Source organism: Lathyrus oleraceus, chromosome 6 (assembly GCF_024323335.1).
Source record: "Lathyrus oleraceus cultivar Zhongwan6 chromosome 6, CAAS_Psat_ZW6_1.0, whole genome shotgun sequence".
Classification (NCBI taxonomy): Eukaryota; Viridiplantae; Streptophyta; class Magnoliopsida; order Fabales; family Fabaceae; genus Lathyrus; species Lathyrus oleraceus.
In genome coordinates, this window is record NC_066584.1 from 399,093,129 (window position 1) to 399,103,132 (window position 10,004).

Below are 10,004 nucleotides of genomic sequence, written 5' to 3' on the forward strand. Positions count from 1 at the left end.
TCAAGAAGTGTTCCGGTTTTATAATTTTTTTTTTAATTGAACCGGAACTCTTTCATGAAGTGTTCCGATTTGCTTTTTTGTGTGTTCCGGAAGTCATTCTTTAAGTCTTCGGTTTGGGAAAAATACATATCGGAAGTCATTTTGCAGGAGTTCCGGTGCGAGGGGTGTGAAAGTGTAATTTCTGAAATTTTCAACTAAATGGTAAAAATGAAATGGTAAATTGGTTAAAACCAATTAAGGGTAGAATGAGAATTTTTAAAATTTTGTAGGGGTATGAGACTAACTGTAGGGATACAAGATAAAATTTTCTAAAGATAACCTCCATTTACCCAACTTACCACTATCACAAGTGGCCCAGCTCATTACACAGGAGGCCCCTTTCTCTTTTCCCCTTCTGATTTTTGTCCTTTTCTTTTTAGTATTTGTTTTCATTACTATTCATGAATTCACAAATTAGGGTTTATTGTGGTATTTTGGGTCTTGGGCTCATTTCATTTTGTCATTCGCTTTTCACACACTATGTCTACTAGTTTGGTGTACAAAATACACCCCAATCCTAATTTATTTATATTTTATTTTAGTTAGCATTTGAAGTTTTTAATTCAATTTGGATTAATTAATTAATAAGATAATTATAGGGTCATCTAGGGGTAATTAGGGTATTTAGTTAGTATAATTAGGGTAATTAAATAATTTATAAATTATAAAACTAAAAAATGTCCCTTTTATATGAAATATTAAAAAATTTCAAAACAAATATACTTAATATTTTTATACATCTTATATTTTTTTATTTTTATGATTAAAATGTATTTGACGTAAGAAGTGGTCTAAATCAACACTGTTTTAAGATAGATCCAGCCATTAACCGTTTTATCTATTTAAAATAAAATGTTAGAATATTTTAATTATAAAATTTATAAATGACTTTACAATAAAAAAAGTTCAAAAGAATAATATAATGATTTCTATATTAAATATCTTTAAAATGTTAAGGTCCCACAATTCCTATACACAACCCCTTGAAAGACGGCAACTTAAACTCAAACCAAACTACACGAGAACCATTTGTCAAGAAATTAAATTTCTTTCATTTTCCAACTAAATGTTGTTGACTAATAACAATAACTATAGAAGCAAAACTAACGAATCTCTATTCTTTTCTAACAACAAAATAATTACAAACGTGGTGGCACGAAACTCCTCTTGGTGGGTCCCACTAACCCTTACTGTACTTCATCACTTCTCATGGTCCCTTCCAGACTTCCATGAAATAAAACTTCAAACTTCAAACTTCAAACCCTTTTCTTCTTTGTGCCTCAAACACAACACAAAAAGCTCTTTTTTTTTTCATTCATTTTTCGAAAATGCCTAGTTGGAGATTGCTTCTATGGTTGATTTTCACATTGAGTTTGTTCTTTGGGAAGAAGACGCATTGTCAAGAAATGAATGATTATGACCAACTCGATAATCCTGCTGTTCTTCCCCTTATTACTCAGCTTGTTTATAGCAGAATTTCCAATTTGACTTCAATTCTCAGTCACCAGATTAGTGCAGACTCCAATTTCTGTGTCAAAGATCCGTAAGTCAAATTTTACTTTATCTGTTTTGCTAATTAGGTAAATTTCTAAGCTCAGATAGTATAAGCAGTTTCTATAATTGAAGATAAAATTAAGTTAAACTGTTTTTGATAAGCTATTCTGGAACATTTTGTTGACATGTCATAAGCTGTTTTGTTAATGCTTGGGATGGAAAACTCATGACTCAAATAGTTAGATTCATTAAATTTTTATGTGATTAATGGACAATGCAAATGAATATGAAGTGACTTGTATGGAATTTTTCTTATGAGTTTTATGCTTAGAGTGTTTCAAAATTGTGTGTTTTACTTAGTTGTTGACCCCAGGTTTAATCATGAATTTAGTTTCATGAAAATAATTAAAGAAATGAAGGAAATTGGATTATGGTATCTGGATTTTGGACTGGTGCTTTTTAATTTTCTGTTAATACTGTCATTTAGTGACTTATTATTATTAGTTGGACATGATATGACACTACAGTACTTATTTCTTGCAAAAGCGATTCTGACTCAATTTCATAATACTGATATAGATATTGAATTTATTGTTTCAGGGATTCTGATTGGAATCAAGCCTTTAATTTTTCATCGGATTTGGGCTTTTTGGCTTCTTGCATTAAAAAGACTAAAGGTATGAACAATGACATGCAGAAACACGCATTACATCCTTTTGCTATTCACTTCTTTGAAAATACAGGAACAGATGAGACAATTTCTTACGTTTTAGATTCTTTTATTTTTTTTCTGACAAGTCAATTAGACTCAACTCGTTCATTTTTTGGTTAGAAATGTTAAGGAGCTCATATTCAATTTTACGTGCACTTCACTTTCCATTTGATCTTGGAAACATGTCACCTGCACAACTCTTCTTATGCTTTGGTTTCTGATGATTTGACAGGAGATATTACAAATCGTTTGTGTACAGCCGCAGAAGTGAAGTTTTACTTAAATAGTTTAATGGATAGATCTACAAGTGCCAATTATTTAAAGCCTAATAAGAACTGCAATTTAACCTCGTGGGTTCCTGGTTGCGAGCCCGGATGGGCATGTAGTGTTCCCCCTAGCCAGAAGATTGACCTTAAAGATTCAAAGGATGTGCCCGCTAGAACTTCAAATTGTCGAGCATGTTGCGAAGGCTTCTTTTGTCCTCACGGTATCACATGCATGATACGTAAGTATAACGAGAATGTGTGAAAATTGTGAATTCTTTCTTCTTTATTGATGACTAAAGACAGCTTCTATAGATATGTATGCCGGAATCTGTATCTGATGCTTTTATCTCTTTTGGTTTTGGAAATATTGTTCTTGAAGCATGCCCTCTAGGTTCCTATTGCCCCCTTGCTACACTCAATAAAACGACTGGCATATGTGAACCGTGAGTAATAATTCTGAACCGATTTTTTCCGCAAGGTATTGCACTATGGCTTGTATATCATGTACTTAACTGATCTATGGATATATTCCTGCAGATATCTTTATCAGCTACCTCCAATGCAGCCAAACCATAGCTGTGGAGGAGCAAATATTTGGGCTGATTTTAGTAGCAGTAGCGAAACATTTTGTTCAGCGGGATCCTTTTGTCCAACAACCACCACAAAATTTCCTTGCAGTAGTGGGTATTATTTTGCTCCAACACTTGATTTTCATTTAAACTACAAAACTTGGATCTTAGGCGTAAAAGTTTTTCTATTTCTTCCCCAAAATATCCTTATAATGCAAAATAGAAGCATTCAATATCTTGGGAACATGAAAATTTCTATACTTCATTCAATAATGATCAAAATCATTAAGCGTAATTATAATCTTTATAATCATTCAAGAAGTAATGTAAAATGTTTGTTATACTTACCTTCTTTTGAAAGTTATAAAATAAAATATTCTACATTTATGATACTAATTAATAGGTACTTTAACATTTCTCGACAAAAATAACTTTTTCAACATTTTCTTATGAAAATTTCAGGCATTACTGCAGGACGGGTTCCACATCTGAGAAAAGTAAGATATCATTAATGATGTATGCTTGCAGCAGTATATCTGTGTTAGGTTTACTAATCAATCTTTGACTGTTTATATTCAGAGTACATATGACTATTTACTGATTATCTCTTGTAGGATGTTTCAAGCTAAGTTCATGCAATTCAAACACAGCAACCCAAAACATGCATGCGTATGGAGTTATGCTCATTGTAAGTTGTTTTATCGGAGCTTGATTGTTAGGGTATGGAATATATTTGCATGACTTGGAATGTCATTATTATTTGAGTGTCAATAATAAATACGGAGTTATTTACGCTTTTAGTAACTTAGGTTTTCTTTATAATGAAGTTTGATTTTCCTATTTAAAAAAAATATCTGAGTTCTGATTTTAGAGACTTAAATACTTGAACTTGAGAGTTGGAAATGTGTGCGACGCGTGCATGTTCAAGCGTGCAAGGAGTGAGACCAAATTGGTAGAAAGTTAACACTCTTCAACTGCTTATGCAGGCAGCTTTGAGTACTTTGCTACTCATTATTTACAACTGTTCTGACCAAGTTCTCACTACTAGGGAAAGGAGAGTAGCAAAATCAAGAGAAGCAGCAGCTAGAAGTGCAAGGAAAACTGCAAATGCACACCAAAGATGGAAACTTGCAAAGGATGCTGCTAAGAAAGGTGCATCTGGGCTGCAAGCTCAATTATCACGGAAATTCTCTCGTAAGAAGGATGAAGAAACTCTTGAAAAGGTTAAAATTTTAAACCAGGAGACTTCTGAAATAGATGTTGAATTGTTTCCACATTCACAACCTTCAAGCATGGTTGCAAGTTCGTCTGCCGTGCCAACTGAAAAGGGGAAAAATCCAAGTGGGTTAATGCATATAGTACATGAAATTGAAAATGATCCGCATGTTGACCACAATCCCGATACAAGAAAAGAAACTAGATATAAAAGCGCTACAAAGGAAAAACAACCACATACTCATACACAAATTTTCAAGTATGCATATGCTCAACTTGAAAAAGAGAAGGCTCAGCAACAAGAAAATAAGAACCTTACCTTCTCGGGAGTACTAAAAATGGCTACAAATACTGAGAAAATTAAGAGGCCTTTTATTGAGATTTCTTTCAGAGATCTAACTCTCACACTGAAATCTCGAAACAAACATATATTGAGAAATGTTACCGGGAAAATCAAACCTGGCCGTATCACCGCTGTCATGGGTCCGTCAGGAGCTGGCAAGACAACATTTCTTTCAGCTCTAGCTGGAAAGGCATTTGGATGCTTGGTTACTGGTTCAATTCTTATAAATGGAAGGCACGAATCAATTCACTCGTTTAAGAAAATTATTGGCTTTGTTCCACAAGATGATGTAGTTCATGGAAACTTAACAGTGGAAGAAAATCTCTGGTTCAGTGCTCAGTGCAGGTATATTATGTTGTTTGACATTTTAGCAGATGTATTTTCTAAAACTCTTGCATATAATATATGTTACCAGCTATGGTAGTTTTTGTATTCTTGTGTATGTGTTTATTCAAATGAAATTTTGTTAAAGGCTATCAGCTGATTTGTCAAAACCAGAAAAAGTTCTGGTTGTTGAAAGAGTTATTGAATTCTTGGGGCTTCAATCTGTGCGGAATTCCGTAGTTGGAACTGTGGAAAAGCGAGGGATCTCTGGAGGACAAAGGAAGCGTGTAAATGTTGGATTGGAAATGGTTATGGAACCTTCACTTTTGATGTTAGATGAGCCAACATCTGGCCTGGATAGTGCATCATCTCAGCTTCTTCTAAGAGCATTAAGACGTGAAGCTCTTGAGGGAGTGAACATTTGCATGGTGGTTCACCAACCTAGGTAAATTTTAATTCCATGTTTGCATCATAGGGATGTTTATTGCATCTTATGCTATTATAATACACATTCCTTCTTAAATGCTCCTTGTTCATTCCTCGCAACGGAAACCATTTTGACAATTGATATAACATGATGCTTTGATATGGATTTGTCAACAATAAATTATTTTCCCGTTGACTTATTATTCATTGGATTTTCTGCTTCAGCTATGCTTTGTTCAAGATGTTTGATGACTTGATACTTCTGGGTAAAGGCGGTCTCATGGTCTATCATGGATCTGCCAAGAGAGTTGAAGAATACTTTTCAGGTCTCGGGATTAATGTTCCGGAGCGGATAAACCCTCCAGATTACTATATTGACATTTTGGAGGGCATAGCAGCACCTGCTGAAAGTTCAGGACTCAGTTATGAGGATCTACCAGTTAAATGGATGCTTCATAATGGATATCCAATACCTCTTGATATGAGGCAGCATGCAGCACAGTTTGATATGCCGCAGAGTGTAAATCCACTTAATGACATAGACTCCAATGGCTCAGGTGATGTTGGAAAAACGTTTGCTGGAGAATTATGGAATGATGTGAGAAATAATGTGGAAGTGCGAGGGGAAAAGATAAAACTTAATTTTTCAAAATCCAAGGATTTATCTGACCGGAAAACTCCTGGTGTATTCAAGCAATATAAGTACTTTCTTATACGGTAAGCCACCTAATGACCTTAGATTTTTGCTAACTTGAAAGTTTCATTTTCCATGTAATGCTATAACCTTTTAAAGGAGTAGCTTATGATTTTATAATGATGCACATGTCTGTTTAATTTGGTGCCTGCATTTTCTTTTGTTAGTCTCACTCCAAACCAATGTATATCAGGGTTGGGAAGCAGCGATTGCGAGAAGCTAGGATCCAGGCCGTAGATTATCTTATTTTATTACTTGCTGGAGCCTGCTTAGGATCAATTACCAAATCGAGCGATCAAACATTTGGAGCATCCGGTTACACCTATACGGTGATTGCTGTATGTAAGTTGCACAAATAATAAATCATTGCAAATAATCTCCTCTATTCAGAATTCATGTGAGCAGTTTTTTATTCTTATGTTTTATTGTTAATTTCAGCTCTTCTATGCAAAATAGCGGCATTGAGATCATTTTCTCTGGATAAATTACACTACTGGAGGGAGAGTGATTCTGGCATGAGCAGTTTGGCTTATTTTCTCTCAAAAGACACAATGGATCATTTTAATACAGTGATCAAGCCTGTGGTCTACCTATCTATGTTCTATTTCTTAACCAATCCCAGATCTACTTTTGCAGCTAATTATATTGTGTTGCTTTGTCTTGTATACTGTGTCACCGGCATAGCATACGCATTGTCCATAGTTTTTGAACCTGGCGCGGCTCAGCTGGTGAGTATTAAAACCCGACAAAAAAAAGACCAACTCCATAACAAAATTTATTCAGTCATGTTTTCGCTTCTCGTCTAACACGACTCTGTATCTTGCAGTGGTCAGTACTTCTTCCAGTTGTTTTGACTCTCATTGCAACACAACCAAAAGATAGTAAAATCTTAAAGGCCATAGCTAACTTATGTTACTCTAAGTGGGCTTTACAAGCATTGGTCATTGCAAATGCTGAAAGGTAAGCTCGTATGATTAAAGCAGTTTTCACTACTTCAAGTAATAGCATATCAATTTTTTTAAGCTCATTTCTCCCTTCATTATCTGCACTATAGGTATCAAGGAGTATGGCTCATAACTCGTTGCGGTTCGCTTCTAAAAAGCGGGTATAATCTTCATGATTGGAGTCTCTGCTTATCCATGCTCATTCTTATGGGTGTAATCGGTCGCGCAATAGGGTTTTTCTGTATGGTCACCTTCAAAAAGAAGTAAGGCAAAACTTTATGCTACTGAAATTTTATGTTTCAAGAATGAGTTGTACAAATTGGGGAGGGTAGTATGATCAGAATTTGATAGGATTTGTAGTAAAAATTTGCAGGATCTCAAGAATGTTTGATTTTTTTGGGGGTGATATTGGTTGTTGAGCAGAATATGTAAGTTGTAGATGACATCATCATATTATGTTAGTAGTATATGATCAGTCACTTGGAATTTTCATTTATATGATTTGTTTTTTTACACATTTATATGATTTTTTTTATATATAAAGTAAAATTGGCATGGATAAACAAGGTTAGAGATGATACTGGACACAATGAAAAAATTTAGTCAAAATTACAAATGTTATTTTAAAACAAATTCATGATCATTAAAAAATTAACACAATCTCATGAAAATATCAAGACATAATTCTACATTTATTGACACCAGATATTAACTGGATAAATTTTATGTAAAAGCCGACTCCATATTATATTGAGTTTTTAGTTAATATATTATATTTTGAACTATACTTATCTAAATAAAATATTCTTTATATTATTTGAAAGCCGATAAAATATCTACAACTCTATTGATTATAAGAAATTTAAATTCAATTTTTGCCATAGTAAAATATATGTTGAAAGTTTAAGATGTGATATTATACTTGTTGTCTGAACTAACTACTTTTTGTCATATAAAAAGTAAAAACATTATCTATAATTATCATGCATACGGTAAAGGTAAATAATTTATTTATTTTTAATTGAATGAGTGGAATATCGAGAGTTTTGACTTGCGTAACTTTATATGATGTTTTAATTGGCATATTAATATTAAAAATTGACTATTTATTCAAATTCAACACGTATAAATCTCATATTTGACAATCTCCTCTAAATTTTAATATTGAAGTTTCACACTAAAAAATATATGAGATACATGCAAGAGTTTTTAAGGAGTTCTCTTTTCTAAGAAAATTGATCATTAGAATTGATCTAAGTTAACTTTTAATTTTTTTAAAACTATTTGTTGTTCCATTTGATCTGAGCTATTGAATCGGGTCGGGTTCTAACTATTGAAATGAATTGAGTTATTTGTGAGCTTTGATCGAGCTGAGTTTGATTTGAAAAAAGTTTGACAAACTAGAGTCGAGATTCATGATGATCCAATTCGAGATTCATGATGATCCAATTCTTATGGAGTTGAGTCAATCTGGATGAAGTATGACCTAACTCGACTCATTTCCAGCCATATATCTCACTCATTGAACATTAAAGGATTCTAGTCCTCATAGGAAGTCAAATATTCTAGACTTAGTTCATACTAATGTTTCTATGATGGATGATAAATCTCTTAGTGGTGCATCATATTTTGTTACGTTTATTGACAACCACTTTTAAAAAGTGTTGTACTTTATTCGAAAATTTAAAGTTCGGTACTTGGTATCTTCAAGCACTTTCATGCAAGTGTTAAAAGATAAAAGGAAAGAAGTTGAAATGTATCACATCAAATAATGATGGTGAATACAGATATTCATTTGAAGAGTATTGCAAAGAGCTTGAAATCAAGCTTGTGAATTGAGGTCCAAATATGCCTCATAATAATGGAGTTATAGAGAGAATGAGTTATATCATTAATGACAAAACCATGTGCATGCTCTCTCACAAAAAAGTTAACGAAAGCCTTTCGATGTGAAGTAATGTTTTGATCAATATTTCTCTTTCAATTTTATTTGATGGTGATGTTCCAAACAACATATGGACAAAGAAATGTATTTTATGGTTTTTTAAAAGTGTTTGGTTACAAGGCTTCTGATTACATATTGGCAAGGAAATATGTATTTTATGGTTATTCAAGACGGTATGGTCATAAAGATTTTGATTCTAGGTTTTAGGATCCAAGTGTAAGAAATTTATCAAAAATTGTGATGTGATATTTCTTGAAGACTAATCTATAGAAGATTTTGATAAAGCTGAGAAGGAAAAATATGATGCTAAAAGATACAATGATGTTGTGCCAAAACCTTTTAATGGAAATTTTGTTAATGAGATAGATATACACGTAGATGATGAAAATGTAATTAATGACTGTGAACTTTATCGTCATGCTCCGATTGAAAAGGCCTGATTCGAGATACCGTTTGAGATTGAGTTTAGAAGGTCTACAAGAGAGTGTCAAGTTTTCCATAGATGAAGTTTCATGTCTCTGATACATTAAGGGGGAGACCTCTATGTGGCTTTTGTTGCTTGACTCTTAAGATTTACTTTGAATTTAGTTTTATATTTGAGTTTCCTCTTCAATTGCACGTCTTTAAGGATCAAGTTTTGGATATGTATTTTAGCATGCATAATTCAAATTGTGTGTGTTTAAGTATGAACAGTATATTTTAAGTCAATTAGTCTAGTTTTTGGAACAAGGATCATAATTGAGATTGGTTCAAGTCATGTCGCAAGTAAAATCTCAAAATATCTTTAAGAACTTCAAAAATTGAGATTTTAAATGTGTGATTCGAATCACATTATCCCTTGAGTCGAATCAAACTGAACATAGAGGAACAAGATGTTATGTAAGCATGTGAGTCGAATCACAACTTATACATGATTTGAATCATGCAACGTGTGAGTCAAATCATAACTTCAACATGAGTTGAATCATGAAGCTTTCCTGAACCTCTGTCAAGATTGATTCGAATCAAGACTTAAACATGACTTGAATCACAA

At 33.2% G+C, this 10,004-nt stretch overlaps 1 protein-coding gene across 1 annotated transcript; it reads left to right on the forward strand.

Moving 5' to 3' along the window:
- Positions 1-1,152: 1,152 nt before the first annotated feature.
- On the forward strand, positions 1,153-7,522 carry LOC127092285 (ABC transporter G family member 24). The gene is made up of 14 exons (XM_051031129.1): positions 1,153-1,582; positions 2,134-2,210; positions 2,478-2,750; positions 2,891-2,954; positions 3,049-3,195; positions 3,543-3,577; positions 3,695-3,768; positions 4,067-4,983; positions 5,111-5,407; positions 5,614-6,105; positions 6,276-6,424; positions 6,521-6,810; positions 6,909-7,042; positions 7,137-7,522. Exons 1-14 carry the CDS (start codon positions 1,368-1,370, stop codon positions 7,291-7,293), a joined length of 3,321 nt encoding a protein of 1,106 aa, XP_050887086.1. The 5' UTR covers positions 1,153-1,367; the 3' UTR covers positions 7,294-7,522.
- Positions 7,523-10,004: the final 2,482 nt, after the last annotated feature.

What these genes read in the sequence shown, in the direction of transcription:
- LOC127092285 (XM_051031129.1), top strand. Translation starts at nt 1,368, where the DNA reads ATGCCTAGTTGGAGATTGCTTCTATGGTTGATTTTCACATTGAGTTTG. An exon ending in GGGTTCCACATCTGAGAAAA is followed by an intron (nt 3,578 to 3,694) that starts GTAAGATATCAT and finishes TATCTCTTGTAG; the next exon opens with GATGTTTCAAGCTAAGTTCA. An exon ending in GTCATTGCAAATGCTGAAAG is followed by an intron (nt 7,043 to 7,136) that starts GTAAGCTCGTAT and finishes TCTGCACTATAG; the next exon opens with GTATCAAGGAGTATGGCTCA.